Consider the following 19,203-nt stretch of genomic DNA (forward strand, 5'->3'; position numbering starts at 1 on the left):
TTTATTTTGTTTTCTTTGAGTTGGGTTATCATTTTATACTTTAGCTCTACTAGAACTTGCTGTCTACCATGCTGCCCTCTGATTTATGATTGTATTTGATTCAATTTTGTGAATCTAGAATTCCTGATAACAGAAAACATGCTTGAATTCTGTGTTGTGTTATGTGTGTGTGTGTGTGTGTGTGTCCGTGTACGTGTGTGTGCTAAAATCTACTATCCATCTTTAAGAAAGGTAGAATACTACTTTCCCCTTTTGTGCAATCTTGCAACCATATGCCAAAATTATTTAAAGAAATCTCTGTGAAATCTTGGTGCAGTTCTTGCTTCTCACAGTATGGATCATGATACGTAGCAGAGGCAAAACCTGTACTCTTGTAAGAAATGGAAAATATGTGTCTCCAGTGAAGTCAACTGAAATAGATCCTGCAGTTGAACAATAACCCAAGAAGCAAGTTCAGTTCTGAGAAACATTAAACAAGGCTACATCACAAATCTTTGTTAAATCTGGACTTGCATTACTTGTGTTTATACTAGCTGATTTTATGAAGCCATTAGCTCATCAATAAACACTGACACCACTTCAGGCTATTAGGGAACCTTTCATTTAGAGGTCTCATAATTCAATAGAAAACAAATGTAAAAGGGATTATTTTAGAAACACTTTCGAAGTGGCAAAGGATTAAATATACGCCCCTGTCTATGGCTATATATCTACAGTTTGATTTTATTGTTCCACAGTATTTGGGTTGTATTCTATTCTGTGTACTGACACTTTCTAGCTTGAAAATGATTTTATTTTAACCTTTAGAAAAACTAAGGATAACATAGGTACAGCTACTTAAGTATTAATGATCACTGCCAACCAAAAAGTAAGGTAGTTTTCCCATAATAGAAATAGATAATCCTTATAGTGAGAGAAAAGCAAACAGAACAACTTCAAAGCAGGCAAACAAACTAATAAGCTACAGAATAGCTAGTTAGAAAAACAGGTGTACATTTTAACTCTCTGGGGTGATGACTTGTCTGACAGTATAAAAAATTTCAGATATAAAGTTCTGAAGTTTTAATTAGAACAAATATTAAATAAACAAAGCCCCATATGATTCATCTGAGATGAAATGATAATATTTTAAAGATATCATTCAAAACTTTTACTAAAGGACTTTCAAAACAAATTTTACCCTTTATACATTCTGGTCTATCCTTCATGTGAGTTCTGAAAAGTACTCAGTGTGTTTAAACTCCGTGATAGATACAGGAGCATATAAATACAGCCGTTGGAAGTAGCTCGCTGTGTCATAAAGGTGATAAACCAGGTGCAAATGTAAATATAGTGCAATGTACAGTGAGAACAAGTGCCAAGAAATGCTGGTGCCATTTATAGGACAGCTAGAGGCCGTCCTATAAATGGCTCTTCTTTTATTAAATGTGTGAAATCTCTGTAACGTTGGGCTTTGATTGGGAACATGCATATGAAAACCTAAGAGTTCCTTTCCTTTGCAGCTTTGTCCTCTGGGCCAGCATACTGATCCGGATCTGGGGAGTGTCCTTCACTCAGCTCTTCTGCATCATGGAATACCAACCTGTTACCATGCAGACATTCAGACTTGAAGGAAGAGTGACAATACATGGTTAAATGACTGTGATCCCATGGAGAAGGTCACCGTGAATTAGAATGGAGGGCAAAGGAAAGTGAAGCTACTGAATGAAGTAACAGTAAAGGGCAAAATAACTATGTAGAATATCCACAGTGAATGTACAGGAGCATGGGAATACAGCAGGATGTCATCAAGTTAAGCATGCATTGTGATTAATGTGTTTGCTTGTCGCTACTGGAACAGAACAGAAAAGCAGTGTTTGATAAAGTCTGAGGGCAACAGATGAGCAGACTTTGGTGTGAAATTGCCAAAGCTATGAGGTGGGACTGGGTGGGTGGGTAGGGAAGCACCCTCATAGAAGTAGGGGGAGGGGGAATGGGATAGGGGGCTTGCAGGGGGAAACCACTGAGAAAGAGGATAACATTCGAATTGTAAATAAATAAAATATCCAATAAAAATATTTTTAGTAAGTTAAAAAAAATTCATGTAGAAAAATTTAAAAAAAGAATATCTTGAAGTCTGTTGTAATACCACTATTAAAATAGATATGAGGGTCTAAAAATGATCTAAGATGCTCTTGCTAAAGAAACCACATTGTTCATACATAGAACTTCAAGGAGTAATTTTGGAATTGAACAGAGAACCTTTTCCTTAGGATACCCTTTAATTGTATTGAAAGTAGTCATGCACCATGTGCAGAGGAAGATAAGCAAGCCTAACTCCTTTCCATTTCCAACCACAGACAATCACTGTGGCCACCAATGCAAGGTAATCCAATGTGTAAAATAGTGGCACTTATATCTGGGGGAGGTTACTCAAAAACCATGAAAGTGGGGTTCATACTACTTCCTAAGGAATGAATCATGCCTGCAAATACAAATTCAGTCAGCTACTGTGGTGAGACCAAGAACCCCTGAGGAGAATCTACTATCAGCACTTCCTTAAACCAGTATAATCTCTAATTCTATTCTAAGTATTTGTCCTTATATCTCCAGTTAGGGGTTACTTTCACCCTTAGTTAGTGAAGCTTAGGTTTTCAGCAGAGTATTAGTATTAAGAATTCAGAATGGCTATACTTGCAAAGGTGAAAAGACCTGATTGTGGTAACCAGCACTCAAGTAATACATTCGCATCTCAACCCTTTCGATGATGCATAAGATTCAGGGCACATCATGGAAGAGGGCACTACTAGTCTTAGTAAGAGACCTAAGACTGAGGACATGTGTGGTGAGATTGTCTCTTTAAGAAAAAAGAAAAATAGATAAATAAGTGAAACATGATGTCCGGCACTCAGAAATGGGGGGTGGCGAAGAGTGAGAAGTAGCTACATCTGGATTGATGCACTGTTTGAAACTCTCAAAAAAAGAATGAAATCAAATTACTAAAAATGAATCATCCTCTACAAAAGGACTGAAATGTGAAAGATCATAGTGATATATCCTTCTAGTCCATCAACATTTTCAGAACACTTTAGTGATCAATTGTCGATTAATCTGAGTATCTTATCTTCCTGAAACAGGAAGGTAATGCAATTACTACTTTAAAGTGATTGCAATATTTGGTTAAATTTACCCATTTCATAATAGATGTAAATTTATTTCTACATTATTTTAATTAATACATAAAATTATAAAATGTTTTACCTCCATAGAAACTTCTGTTCCTTTCTTGAGACTGAAATTTTCCACCAGTAGGAAAATTGTGCATGTGATATGCTTGTGAGCATAAACAAACACATATGTAGCTCTGTGCATGAAGGCCATATGCCAACTTCAAGTAGAATATCATGAATCAGGCCTTTTTTTTTTTTTTTTTTTTTTTTTTTTTTTTTTTTTTTTTTTTGATGAACAGGGCCTCCCATTACACTGTCTGGCCAGTGAGTACCAGAGATCTCGTCATCTCTACCTACTCAACATTGGAATTACAAACTGATAGCATTATGCTAGAGTTCTTACATGACAGCTGGAGCCTGCTACTAGGGTCTCACCTTTGCCTGGTGAGTAACATATAGACTAAGTCACCTCCTCAGCCCATGGAAATAAAGGTAACTAAGCAGGATGGTGAGTTGGCTCAGGATGGAAAGGGTAAATTGCTTCCTGTGCAGTCCTGAGGACTGAATTTGATTTTCAAAACACAAAACAACAAGCATAGTGGTTTGCATTTGTAGCTGCAGGAGAGCAGCAGAGAAAGACAGAAGGATCTCAGGAGCTCACTGGCAGCCCTATCTGGCCTACGTGGTATGCTCCAAGTTAGTGAGATAGTCTGTCTAAGAACAAAACAAGGAAGCAAAACAAAACAGGACAGAAGGAGTGAGTGGCTCTTGGGAAACAGCATCTCAGACTGACTTCTGATCTTCACATACATGCATACATACATGTGCAAGATCTGATCTTCACATACATGCATACATGTGCAAGAACAGTTTTCCTTCACACTGACTTCTGATCTTCACAAACATGCATACATACATGTGCAAGAACAGTTTTCCTTCACACAGCTGAAAGAAGGAAGTTTTCTAACACTGGGAAGGAAAACACAATTTATGTCTTATTTCATTTTTTTCTGGGACTTCAATAAATAGTAAAAATTGCCACTGATTATACCCAACATTGTGTCTTGCATTGCAAATTAGTCAATTAAGCTGAAACTGATGGGATTTTTAAATCACAAGACTTTTCTTATATATGTTATATATAAAATACATATTATATATACAATTTCATAATAAAATATCACAGAAGAAATCCAAATGTGTCCTTAATCTTTTGTCACCTGCAGTGGAAGAATAAAAGAGAAGGCTCACAATGACATCACTCCTAGGGGTGTTACTCCAGACTCCCTGCTTCAGCTTCAATCAGAAAAAAATATCACAAGAGTTGGTTGCACTTATGTCTCATTATCTGTGTGCTGCAGGTTGAGAATAATTGCTGAATAAATTAGCATCAGATCAGAGAGCATGAAATTAAGGACACAAATAAAGTAAGTTGCAACATGGTAAATTGAAAACAAGTTGAAGACTTCCTAAGTTGAACATTAAGGGTTGCATTTAAAAAAAAAGAGAGAGAAATACAGTTTCAGCTCACACAGATCACGAAGTTGAAACCAAAGACATGATTTTCAGCTTTTCCATTTGCGTTTCTAATACATAGCCTTCCTTGGGTAGCAGCATCAAGCAGAATATTTTATTAAGAGAACAAAAATTGAAAACTATCTTCTCCTCTGCAATGTCATTTTTTAGAACTCACATAATCTGCATGTGATCATTTGTTGACTTTGGCATTAGCTTCTAATAATAAATGCTACAACTACACAAAAATATATGAGAAATTTGCCTGTTATTATACAATGTTGTGTCCATTAAGTTCCTCAGAACACTGCTGTATAAAGATGATCTATAATAAATCAAGAATGCCTAAATATGAATGAATGTATCTTATAATTTGGAGCATCACCTACTAGTCTGAAACATGATTATTTTAATACGTGAAAATATGTCTTTTCAGTAATATAATGTTTGATCACATAGAAATATTCACCATATACACAAAAGGGCATTATAACAGTCGCCATGGCTAACTATCACTTGAGATAGGCATTATTTATTTTTCTTGTATGCTAGTGACACTCCAGGTGTTTAAAGTGTCTGTTTTGAAACAGATTTACATAAGATAGATTTATTTAAATACTCAGTACATTACCTATCCTTTCTAAGAATACCTCTCTGTTTTGCTAGAGAAATAAAAACTGTATCAAATATACCAAAGTTAAAAATAAGGTTTTAAGAAGAGTTTTGAACCAACTAAAGGAACATTATAGATCATTGCAAACATCTTGATAGATCATACTGAGGTTGAATGTGGAGTGACTGTATCACATGATTTGTGGAATTTCAGTAGGAATTTGAAGGAATCGTGAAGACAATAAATGCAAAGTGTATATTTCAGAGAAAAAGGCAAAATATTCAGAGCCAAATACAAAGTACTTATAGTTCTATCCTATTAGGAAGTACTTTATGTTTAGCATTTAATTCATACTTTTTTCTGCGAGAGGAGAACTTGGGTTTCCATGAAAGCAGACATAAATCACACGTAGCACTTTAAAACAATGCTGTATGTACACTGATAGGACAAGGCCAGCTGAACCATGCAATGAAAATCCTACAAAAAGCTGGAGGTTGGGAGTTTTTAAAGTTTTCTCTAAATACAGAGTGGCATATGTATCTTTGGACAATCTTCAAATATGCACTTGATGTTTCTGAAATTATTAAGCAGAAGTTATTGTGGCATTGAGAATTTTTAAATGCTTGTCTAGCATTTTACTTGTCATATATCTAAGCTCAGAATACCTGAGATACAACCCACAAACTAAAAGAAGCTCAAGAAGAAGGAAGACCAAAGTGTGGATACTTCAATCCTTCTTAAATGGGGGAACAAAATACCTGTGGGAGGAGTTGCAGAGACAAAGTATGGAGCAGAGATTGAAGGAAGGACTATCCAGAGACTGTTCCACCTGGAAATCCTTCCCATACTCAATCACCAAACACAGACACTATTGTGGATGCCAGCAAGTGCTGGCTGACAGGAGCCTGATATAGTTGTCTCCTGAGAGACTATGGACAGTGCCCAACTAATACAGAAGTAGAGGCTCAGAGCCATCCAATGGACTGAGCTCAGAGTCCCCAATGAAGAAGCTAGAGAAAGGACCCAAGGAGCTGAAGGGTTTGCAGTCCCTTAGGATGAACAATATGAATTAACTAGTACCCTCAGAGCTCCCAGGGACTAAAACACCAACCAAAAAGTACACATGGTGGGACTAATGGCTCCAGCAGCATGTGTATAGCAGAGGATAGCCTAATCAGTCATCAATGGGAGGAGAGGCCGTTGGTCCTGTGAAGGTTCCAGTGTAGGGGAATGCCAGGGCCAGGAGACAGGACAGGGGTGTTGGGTGAGCATGAGGGAGGGGGAAAGGAACAGGGTTTTTTTCGGAGGGGAAACTGGGAAAGGGAATATCATTTGAAATGTAAATAAAATATCTAATTACAAAAAAGAATGAAAGTAGTTACTAGCCAGACAGTGGTGGCACACACCTTTAATCCAAGCACTTGGGAGGCAGATGCAGGCGAATTTCTGAATTTGAGGCCAGCCTGGTCTACAGAGTGAGTTCCATGACATCAAGGGCTACACAGAGAAACCCTGTCTCGACCCCCCCCCCCCAAAAAAGAAAGAAAGTAGTTTCTGAAATTTAAATTTTATAATACTCCTCATCAATGAGATAGATCAAGGAACCTCAGAACCCAACAGTAAACATATCATGGCATAGTAAAGGTAAAATGCATAACAGGCATTGCTCAAAGAAGTACTCATTGACTACAGAGCCATGCTTTTTGTATTATATTCATTTGATTCTCATTCATTCATTCATTCATAGTCCCCCTGCCTAACTGTGTGTATTCAGAACTATTGATATGACATATGCATGTCATATCAAAGAGTTCTTTTAAAAAATCTTCTAAATATAGGGAAAATGTACTATTTAAGAAATTAATACTTTACTTTTGTTTGGTCAGTTCTTTTAAAGTAGAGTGGTAGGCTCAATCTGTGAGCCCTGATCTCAAGGGTCTTTAATACTGGCAGAAAACACAAACCTTTGTGCTGAAATTCATAACTAGCAAAATTAGAGTTATAAAGTATCAAGAAAAATAATCTTAAGATTGTGGGTTTCTGCAACAAGAGGAATTGTATTAGAGTAGCAACATTAGGAAGGTTGAGAACTACTGTTATAGAATCCACAAAGATTTAAACAGATAGCTGTGATGTATTATCAAGCATGCGCGTGCACACATACATGTACTTACTTTTAGTCACAACTCCTTCTAGATGGATAATGTTTGGATGATCAAACTGCCCCATGATACTTGCTTCACCCAGGAAATCTCTGCGCTGCTTTTCAGTATAGCCTACTTTAAGAGTTTTGATAGCCACAGGTAATTCTCTTTTTCCTGGTAGTTTCAAACGTCCACTACAAACTTCACCAAATTCACCTTGTGATAAAGATGGAAGAACACTGTATAAACTCATTTAGAATTCTTATTCTAATAAAAATTCTAGCAAAACTAAAACCTTGTGAAGTATTAAGTTTCAGATGGAAGAAAATAAATTAAAAGTGAGACCAAACATCCACAGTAGTATTAACCAAAGTAAATGTCACATTTGGAAATCTTATGAATGTGATCCAAAGACACCTTAGGGCTTGCTGGTTTAAACTAAAGAATCCAAATGGCAACACTACATAGAAAATAAAAAATAATAATAAACAGACTATAATTCATTTTGGTTTTTCTTCTTCCATAGTCTATCAGGACCTACTACTGATGCTAAAAATGAAAAAGGAATAAGACAAAGATTAATTCAATTGTGTAAATACATAGTCAAGATGAATTGAACAGAGCAAATAATTACATATTCATATATACATATATATATATAATGCTATATGGGCAAAGACTCTTACTTGGTCTGTTGATAAGGCAGACATTTCCTCATTTAAATATCAACTACACTGAAGACAGCATTGAGAAGTGATCAGTTACAGACAGTTTTGAAATCAATTACAAGAGGTTAAGGCTATTCTATGGGACAGCAAGACACTGGTGAATTATATTCTGTAGTACAAACAAAGCTGAAACCTCAGAACTATACATCCTCATACCTGCTCCGATAACTCTCTCAATAGTGATGCACGAAGCTTCAATCTCCTTGGCAAATTCATGAACAGCTTGATTGGGATCTTCATAAGTATGTGGATCAATGTAGGTTCTTACTCCTGGCAGTTTAACTGTAACAGTAATATTGGTATTATTGTCATAAAGATGGTTGTGCTTAGTTATGAATTTGTGAACAGTCAAGGGTGACTGAACTTTTTCTTCTAAAAATGGTTGAGTTGCAAAAGCATCCTTTTTCCTGATTTATGATATTTATATAAATAGTCATTTTCTTTTATAACTGAATATGTGGATATTTCCATACATAAAAGTATATATATATGATTGTATATTTTTGTAAACATATGTCAAGATATTGTCCAGAGAGTAGGACTTGGGTACATATTGAGAACATTGTGATTATTGAAGAAGGCAAAAAATAATGGCTTATTTGTTGGTTTGATCTATAGAGTCATGTTTTTAAATATTGTAACAAACCTAAGTAGGACTTTAAAAGGCCACTTAAAGCAACTTCTAGTGGTTCTGGGAGGGAAATCAAGAGGAAATCAGAACTTCTACTTCTCAGTCTGTGTCTGTTCCCATAGATCTGTATATTACTGAGTCAAAGCTACCACTATTCACACCAGGATGTCATTTTCAAAGATTGAGAACAAATACATAGGACTATGAAGTGGACTCCAGGCTCTTAATATGTTATGCATGGTCGTGGTGGTCTGACTGAAGTGAAAGATCTCTGCCTCCACTCATTTTTCCAATTGACTCATGTTTTGTACCACTTACAGGAAAGTAAAAATATTAAAATTCTATAATTAAAGCTCTCTGAAGTTTATTTTTATGTTTCATATTGAAATGGGATGTCATACATTTCTTTAAAAATATGGTCCTTTCAGGTTATTTGAACCAAGACTGATGAGAGAATCTGTGTTAAGCAGGAAATTCCTATTACAGTTTTCTAAAAGAAGCAGCTGCAAACTTTGTTTCATTAGGCCTTATGCCCTGATTTAATGACTCCATGGGACTTGGAGTCCACCTGAAATGTTGATTTGACATACAATACCATTATTTATAATAAACAAGCATTTTTATTTTTATGATCATAATGGAAATATTTGTTTTAGAACCAAATAAACCAGTCAGAGGTTGCCCAAATCCATGAACTATAAATATAAGAACTACTTGCTTCTTTAATAGGCAATGGGTTTAGTCAGTTATTACATGTTGCCTAACCTGAGCAATAATCATCATCATAATAAAGTCTCTTGCTTTGATTTTGCACAATTTGCTTACTGTGCCCATTATGAAAGTGCATCTTTTCCTCTTCTGGATCCTGCTTTGCTTTGCTGTAGCCACACCGCCTAGAACAAAGTGAGCAGCAGTTAGCCACGTCTAAACATGGTGAATCAGTCACATCTCCCCAGGAGCAGCAAATGCAATCGAAGTTTCCCAAATTCAGAGCCAATTTCCATGCCAGTAATAAGAAATGAGAACAACATTCATTTTGAATGGAACTCACTACTTGAGCTGCTATTTTTGACACCTAGCAAATCATGTTATCTAGATTATACTGTCTCAAGCCATCTAAGCTTATTTTGTAGTCATTACCAGATATACCACATATTAGCCATCTTCTATTTTCTCTTTATTTCCAGCTCATTTGCCACTGCCTTTTCCAGCTTTAATTGCTCAACATTTCCTCTTGTTCATGATCTCCTACCTTCAGCAATATATATCCCCTTTCCACTTACTTGATCCTTACCCTAGCTGCTTTAGTAGCTCTTTCAGTCATATTTACTCAGATAATTGTGTTATTCAAGAGGAACACAAATTGCCTCTTACTTCCATCCCCCAGATATTAGTCTCTTGCATTTCTCATCTGGCCAATAATTTGTAAGTGTTTGAAAACTCTCATTCTCACATCATCTAAAACTTGTAAATGACAACTTCTTATTTTCTGACTACATATTACTTTTCTTTGTATAGACTGACCAACATCCTTAACTGATTCTTTTTCCTTGATGTTTCTCTCTTCTCCCTAGATTTATAAAAGGATATTTTCAAAGATCCTGGGCAAGATCTCTGGTAGTCTTCATGCTATCCATCTATTTGCACTCATTCATTTAACAGCTCTGGATTAAGTTCTTGGAAAGCTCTACTCTTGCTTCTTATATATTGCTTTCATAGAGGTATTCTAGGCCCTTTCAAGCTCATTGGATTTAACAGAAAACTGTATATTTCTCTCTATTTTTTCCAAATCTTTCATCCATTTTCTGTGGCTAATACCAAAATGATCTTGTCCCTTAAAATTTGAACAATAACCTTATTTTCTTTACTCAGTTGTCCCAAGATCTATATGATATACATATTAAGACCCGTCTCCTCAGTATATCTTCTACTTCGTCATTAACAGCCTTTCATTTATTATCTGGAAGTCTGTGCCTTCAGAACTGCATCTGTCTATTCTATAGCTTATTTCCTAAAGCATACTAGCTATTATTTCTTGATTTATTTTGGTTTAATCAACAGTGTTTTTCTATAGATTACTGCTGTCCTGGAGCTCACTATGTAGTCCAGATTGGCATCTAACTCACAGAAATCCTCCTGCTCCCGCCTCCAGAGAGCTATGATTAAAGATATGTGCCACTATGTACTCTGACCCTTCAAAGTGTACTAGATATTCTTATTGTCAAAACACACTACTTAAGATATTTTTCTATTGAATTATCTTCCTACTGTAGTCATTAATATATAATAAATTATTGAAAACATTCTGCATTTTTTTCCTAAAATTTACTTTCCTCCTACTACACATAATCTAAAATCTCTAAGAGAGTTCTGTATGTTTTCATACATTTGAACATATTGGTTCCTTTTAAGTATATTCTCCATAATACTGCCCAAATTTTGATTGCCTTTTTAAGGTTTGCTTTGTATATTCCCCCTGAACCCCTGAGTTGCAGGCAGCTCCACTCTCTCATGATGTGATTCTCACACTCTATTGCAATACCTTCATTTCAGTATGATTTTTCTTCAGTAATTTTACTATTTGTCAGGTACTTATATGACAGGAATTAGTAGTATTCATGTACAAATTTCATCAGTGGACTAGTATCTGATTCGGAGTTGGCATTCAACATATTTTTACATTGATGAATGAACAAATGAATGACTGGATGGTTCTTTGATTGAGCCTACACAATGACAGATATTTGGAAGATGACTATGCTGATGAATACCAAGTTGATGTGCTACATGATTAACTATATAACATTAAACAGCCAGAAAATATGAAAATATTTAAATTATTTTCAGTGAAACTCAAAAGAAGTGATGTTACTATTCATAAGGTCCCACCACCAAACTGAATTCATTAAAAGTTTTATTCATTAAAATTAAAAAAAATTTAATGGACTGAATTTAAAAAATGCTTCAATAAATGCAACTAGAATGGCTAATTATTTCATTACAAATTTGCCTGGTAGTTATTGTGTTCTATAGGTACGATGTTAAATAAGTCTTTACCAAAATTCCTTTTTGGTTTTGTATATGGGTTTTTTCAAAACATATTCGGGTATTTTACTATGAAAACAATACATAATTTGTTTTGTATTAAACAGACATAACACATGATAAACATAGTACATCTAATGTCACATTTTAAAAAATACAGCTACCAGTATTATGTTAAGGTACTAAAAATTAAATTGTATATTGCCCCTAATGCATTTTGGGGAAAAATAATGTGATTAAATATATATTGCTTTTAGCAAAGAAGACTACATTCTAGCGATTCAATGTATGTTTTAACCTTATTACTAACACTTGCTTGATTCATTTCTTCCTGAAGTGCCCTTAAGACTAGAAACATCTCATCACAGTGAGGTAGATAGAAAAATGTAGAAACAAATACATAAAATTGTATGGAAATAGAATTTTGTCCATTGCAGATAATATGTGCTATTTCACTATGCTGTTCCTAGTTTGCTAGGTATTGCATGTCTTTTTTATCTCTAATGTGACTCGGGAGAGCAGTCATTGCTATTTCTTATCAACAATGCTCCAAACACAATCACATAAATTTATCTTGAGACTTTTGTTATCTAAGTACTACTGGCAGAGACTTTATTGTAGGAATTCTAAGGAAATCTAAAAGACTCAGGCATCCTTGTAGTTTACCTCCTGCAAACAAGGATTCATTTCCATTCTCAAGACTCCCACTCGCAAAGCAAATACATTAATAATAAGCTTTCAAAACTACATCTTCAATAACCTTTACTATTAAATAAACCTTATAGATATTTAAAGAAAATGCAAACCCTTCATATGAAAGAGGAAATAACACTTCAGAACTCCTCTGGGGGCGGGGGAACATCTGGGAACACTTTGGAGAGGAGTGGTTTACTTTTTATTTTCTAAAGGAGAGAGTCAGGGGGATAATAGAAAGGAGTTGTTTTAGAATGTGAGTGTCTCTGGAGCTCTGTAACATATACACTGCATGTCACATTAACACGTAAAATTAAGATCTGGAACCCCTAAAGCATCATTAAAACAATCTTCAACAAGACACAGCCGGTGAAAGTGCAGCTGGCAGAGGCAGACACTCCAGTAGTGGTTCAGCCTCATTAATAAGGCTTTGCACAGAAACATGCTCAGTCAATATCATCTTCTCTACCTGCTCCAAACGGGTAATTTTAACAGTCAAGCAGTCAATGGATACTTCACTCTGCGCATGAACTATTCCTTCTATCTTCTCAACGTATTATTTTTCTTGAACAGAGAAGATGTCATGTTCCTTCATATAACGTGCTATTTTGATGAGCTTTAAAAATGATTGTGCTAGAAGTGTATAGAGTGATTGTTTTGACAGATGCCCTCTGATGATTTATTCCCTAGTTTCTCAAGAAAAGTATTTTCTTTCTGTAGTGACCCAAGCTATGAAATGATATATAAGCCTAATTTATATTCATTAATTAGCACTAATTAAAACTTCCAGAGAGGTGCTTGACATATAAATATAGTCATGACCCAATGCAAATTTAGGAAATAATTAACTGTTTTCCTTACCCATCCTAAGAAACAAGGTGATATATCTTTGGGAATATGAATACTGAACTTGAAAACATGGTTCCAGTCATTAGATTAGTATTTAGACTTTAGAAAATCAGAATCCATGAACAGATAAACACTCATCTATGTAGAGCTGGAGATGTCAGTGAATAGCTTAGTTCGGGGTACAAACTTACATTTCATAATAAATTTGGGATATAAAAGTAAGACACTCCTGAATACTGAGGAATACACAGAATCAGGGATTTGTTAATGGCATTCTTGTGGCTAATGATGAAATGGTTGATGAATGAAATAGCCAAGAAAAGCATAAATCCTGGCTCTAAGAACAGCCTTTTATAAAATCAGAGTATCCTATTATCTTAATCTATAGTAATACATTACTTTTTTTTTCAAATTAAGTAATACTGCATGGAATATAATGAAGGAGGGATAGTTTTGAATTCAGGTATTTTTAAAGAGTTGATTATATGTATAAGATTGACATATGAAAATAGACATCTCTTTATTAGGCTTTTGTTTTGTGGAAACTTTTAAACCCAAAAATGTACAGCAGCATTAGCATTTTTGTCTTCCTTCTAGAAACTACATAATCACATCTTTCAAAACAAGGTATCACTATGTAACAGCTTGCTGGACTGAAATTTCCTATGATAACCCAGCTGGCCTCAAGCTCAAAAAAATTCACTAACATCTGCCTCCAGGGTGCTAGTATTAAAGGCCTGGACCACCACTCTGAGTTAAAGCATTTTCTTTTTTTGTACCTTAGCATTCACTTTTATTTTCCTGATTTAAAAATGACCTTAACCTTTAGTCAATGTTCAATTTGGAGAACTTTATATCTGGTATATTATAAAGAGTTAGGCACAGCTTTTGAGTAAAGGTTTTGACTTTTGCATTTCAGGATTCTCTCAAATTAAGTAAGGAGTTTGGGCTCCTGCTTTTAGCCTCAGCACAGGGGAAGGTGAAGTAGGCAGAACTCAGTGAGTCAAGGTCACTTGGGGAACATAATTTATTCCAGTTTAGTATGCCTTACAGAGGAAGACCATTCTGCTGGGATGAGTTTGGGTAGATATGATAAGAACATTGTCCACTTAAAGAAGGAAGTTTTACTTAAGAGCTCAGTTAAGTCAATGTTGTAAAATAAAAATGCATATGCACATTAGGTTTTATCTAGGAAACACTTCATAGGTAAATTTTGTACTATGGTAAAACTTTTTAGTAAGTATACAGTCATGACTGAGTGAGTACATGTAAATGGGTGTTTATTGGATATTTAGGTTATCTTACTAGCAGAAGGTAATATGAAATATGATTTTCATCCATATTTTTCTCACATATATACAAGAATGCAGGGATCCCAATATCTTTGCGGAGTAAAATATATAGAGTAAAAAAAAAAATCACCTCATTGAAACTTCTCAACTGTATTTCTCAGAAATGCTTCTACATGAGAAAATAATCTCCTTCAAAAAGCCATGCAAATCTTGAAAAACCAAAAAAAAAACAAAAACAAAAACAAAAACAAAAAACAAAAATACAAACAAAAGTGCCATGCAAAACCTTTTAGTATACGAAATTTGTAAGTGTTCTGTTAAATTTGCCTTGAATCTTTTTACAATCACTAATAAGCGAAAACTGCACACTTTCAAGGTTTAAGCAATCCAAAGATGAACTATAGCTTATTCTCACTGTTGAATTAAAATTTAATTCAGTTAGAATTTTAATAAGACAATACATTTTATAAAGCATGATAGAGTAGTATTAGTTTCCGATATCCTGTATGATTTATACAATTGTTCTTGATGCAACAAGAGATTACGGATCTATTCAGATTTGAATTTTTCTTTTTCTTTTATCTTAATGTATGTTTTGTTCTTTTATGACATGTATGTAAGTACATGTTTTGGAGATACATACACATAAATACTGATTCCTGGAGACATTATAGGCATCACATCTACTGAAACAGGAATTACAGGCCATGGTGTGCCACCCAACATGGGTGGTAGGAATCAAACTCACTCCCTATGAAAGAATGATATATATTCTTAATCACTTAGCCATATCTTATGTCCCTTGTTTTTATTTTAGCCTTTCTTTTAATATTTACATTATAGGATTACATATAGCTTGTCTCTTATGTCTCTAACTAAAACAGTTGTAAATACAAAAGTTGATTTTCACTGGTGATTTTTATGCACAGAATTGGTAAAGGGAAAACAAAATAAAAATAAATAACAAAGAAGAAAACATTATCTCTAACTTCAAATGAAGGTCATATGAAGAAGCATGTGGAAATATGAATAAGGTAAAAGCTATTGAGTAAAGGTAAGAATCACAGATTGTTTGAATTTAAGATACTGATGAAGTGGCTACTTAGGAACCATTATATTTCACATGTATTTATAAATATTTCATAAGTATTTGTTGTTTTGCAGGAGCATAAAAATCCAAATATTCAGCAATAAATTGTAATGTCTTTTGAATAATAAGTACAAATATACTATTTTAAAATTTGATATTGTTTTGGAAAAATAGAATAATTTATTTTGAGAAGTGAGTCAATGATTTCACTAGCCAATAATGATAAAATAAGAAAGACAAAAGCCAGTGATAACAAATATTCTGAGGATTATATGGGCAGGCTCCTTTTGGGAGTGGTTTAAATTCACATATCTAAGTTACCTTTCTTTTTCTTTTCTTTTTTTTTTTTTTTGAGACAGGGTTTCTTTGTGTAGCCTTGGCTGTCCTGGAACTCACTCTGTAGACCAGACTGGCCTCGAACTCAGAAATCCGCCTGCCTCTGCCTCCCAAGTGCTGGGATTAAAGGCGTGTACCACCACCGCCCAGCCTAAGTTACCTTTCTATATAGCAAAGAAATAGCTTATGCCAAAAGGTAGATTTAAGTTAAAGAAGGAAAGTGTTATTTATGCTGTATTTATAGATATCATGACTAAGAAAGTCAGCTGTAGTGATAAAAATAATTTGAGATCAAGAATTGAAATAAGAAAAAAAAAAAAGAATTGAAATAAGATGAATTTATAAATTTCATATTGCAAATGATGAAAATAATGCTTTGTGTTGTCCTGCTAAACTATGTGATAGAGCCTCCCTTCTCCAAAAAAAGGATCTCATACTTAGAAGCCTCTGAAAATTGAAAATAGTTGTACTTCAGAACTAAGAATTTGCATCAGTATTGTTTATATTATTATTTACACAAATATCTTTCCTAAATTTAGCTCCAAGAAGCTTCCTGTTTTTCTTCAAACTACTTGAAAGTATGTCTAAGGACTCGTGTATCTGCAAGGGGAAGTTACAAGATATGTGAAGAATCACATAATATTAAGATCAAAATATTAAGATCACACATATACTCATAATAATCTTTCAAAAAGAAAAAAAATGAGATTCCAAGATCTAAAGTGTCTATAAAGCTCTATGTTCATAAGTGAGAAGGATGACAAAATACACAGAAAACTAGTCACATGGCAACTAAAACATCTCATATGGCTACACATACAAATTCAGATGACATTTTGGGAAATGCAAGTCTTCCATAAATATGGGTAGTAAACACTTTATTGCGATTCTGAGCCTATCATTTTCATCTAAATTTTTTTTTTCCTCCACAGCAGGACAAACACATACACAAAAATCAACTAAATTTTCCTCCTACTCAGAACATTGTTTAGTAAAAGAAGTTAAGAAGCTGAAGGGGTTTGGAGCACCATAGGAGGATCAACAATATGAACCAACCAGTGTTCCCAGAGTTCCCAGGGACTAAACCACCAACCAAAGAGTATACATGGTGGGACTCATGCATATATAGAAGAGGATGGCATAGTTGGGCATCAATGGGAGGAGAGGCTCTTGGCCCTATGAAGGTTCTATGCCCCAGTGTAGGGAATGGCAGGGCCAGGAAGTGGGAGTGGGTAGGTGGGTGAAATGTAAACAAAGAAAATATCTAATAAAAAGAAAAGAAAAACAACAACAACAACAACAAAGAAATGTTTGTATCATTGGTTTTCCTTTTCTAATGTGAAGAATGTGACTCTTACTTTTTTCCAACAACAAAACAGAAAAAAATGAATGATTAAAAAAGTGATGTGTACATGTATGTGTGTGCATGTTCCTGTGTGTACATACATGTTGGGTGTGTGCATGTTTGTGAGTGTATGGATGTGTGTGTCAGTGTATAAGTATATGTTTATGTGTATGTTTGTGTATATGTGTGCATATGTGAATGTTATGTTCTCATGATGGAGTTCAAAAAGTGATAACCTCAATGAAGGTTCTCACCTTCTATCTTGCTTGAGAAAGCTTTCCAGGTTTGCTGCTCCATAGAACAGTCTACCTGGTCCAGGAGCTTCTGAACACTCTTCGGTATCCATCTATTATTATATGACAAGAGCTCTGTAATTACACATATGTACTGCACTAACACACCCAGTGTGTCTGCCTCTCTCATCTGCATGCAAACAGCAAGTCCTTTATCCACTAATCCATCTTCCACATCCATTTTGGTGTTGATGCCCTGTTGAGTATTTCATTGTGGTTAACTTTTAACTCTATACATTGTTTCTGAACCACGGACTCTTAAGTGTTTAATTATATATGAGATTTACTTCAAAGTTAACAAAGATCTCACTCATCTTGGTTTTCTAACCATATAAATTCTATTTATTTTGCTCATGACAATTTCTGTAACCAAACACCTGCGTGAAGTAGAAAACACAATTTGGAGGCCTTTCTTGTCCCTTTGGATGATTGATTTGTCTTGTTGCTTGTTTTCCGTGGCATTACAGAAAAGTTAACAGAATGACTTTACGTATAACTCATCATTTTTGTGATTTCAAGTGTATGTGGTTTGCCACTGAATTCTGATGCTAAGCAGAATGTATACCTCCAACATTGGGAGCCAATCTGAACTTAGTGTAACTTCAAACCTTTTTCCAAATGAACAGTTTTCAAGAGACTGAGAAAAAGGCCTGTGAACTGCAATAATCTCTGCTTATTTCTCTTCCTGTCTCAGATCACTTACCTCTTTTCTATAACCTCTGACATGTGCAGTTCTGTGAACCCCATGGAACACACAAATTTCACTCATCAGGAAAAACAGTTATTCTCGAATAATAAATATAATAATTTAAAATACCTCTCCTGACTCAGTGGTTAATGTACTTGCTGTTCCTCCAAGCAAAGTGAGCTCATTTCCCAAAATCAACAGAGTCACACAAACACCTATAACTCTAGCACCAATGGATCCAATATCCTCTTCAGGCCTCCATGGGCATCTACACACACATTCACATAGCCATATGTATGTGTGTGTGTGTGTGTGTGTGTGGTTTGTGTGTATACATACATACACATATATATGTATATACACACACACATATACATATAATGTTTACTGACTTTTCCTGATAATTTTGACTACAAATGAAAATAATACACAAATGCAAGGACTTGGACTCTAGTCATCTAATCAACAAAAAAAACTGTCTATATAATTTTAAAGTAGATATCACTATGATTTAGTAGTCCCTCAAAATGTAAAAATGAATTCTTATCTACCTCACCTTAAACTATTAAATTTATAAGCCAAACAATTATTTAAATTTTTCTTTAGTAGCAAATAATTAAGGTTACCCAACTTGGATATTGATTCTTCTTCTTCTTCTTCTTCTTCTTCTTCTTCTTATTATTATTATTATTATTATTATTATTATTATTATTATTATTATTTCAGTGGCATCAAAATAGGAATATCACTTCAAATATCAAAATTAATGTAATTTTATTTATTATCACATTG

General features: G+C 34.6%; 1 protein-coding gene and 1 long non-coding RNA gene across 10 annotated transcripts in view; one reads left to right on the forward strand and one right to left on the reverse strand.

Annotated features, from left to right (window-relative positions):
• Window positions 1-1,876, forward strand: part of LOC116071404 — a 12,039-nt gene extending 10,163 nt beyond the window's left edge. For both annotated transcript variants that reach the window (XR_004110880.1, XR_004110879.1), the window contains one exon: window positions 1,503-1,876. This is a non-coding gene — a long non-coding RNA (uncharacterized LOC116071404). The remainder of the gene's footprint in view (window positions 1-1,502) is intronic.
• Epha5 (EPH receptor A5) overlaps window positions 1-19,203 on the reverse strand; it is a 352,826-nt gene that overhangs the window by 42,863 nt on the left and 290,760 nt on the right. For all 8 annotated transcript variants that reach the window (XM_031342894.1, XM_031342892.1, XM_031342889.1 and 5 more), the window contains 3 exons: window positions 9,606-9,673; window positions 8,306-8,431; window positions 7,452-7,637 (listed from right to left, as the gene is read on the reverse strand). In XM_031342894.1, coding sequence (XP_031198754.1) covers window positions 7,452-7,637; window positions 8,306-8,431; window positions 9,606-9,673 — 380 coding nt within the window. The remainder of the gene's footprint in view (window positions 1-7,451; window positions 7,638-8,305; window positions 8,432-9,605; window positions 9,674-19,203) is intronic.

This window comes from Mastomys coucha, unplaced genomic scaffold (assembly GCF_008632895.1).
Source record: "Mastomys coucha isolate ucsf_1 unplaced genomic scaffold, UCSF_Mcou_1 pScaffold22, whole genome shotgun sequence".
In the NCBI taxonomy this organism is placed as follows: Eukaryota; Metazoa; Chordata; class Mammalia; order Rodentia; family Muridae; genus Mastomys; species Mastomys coucha.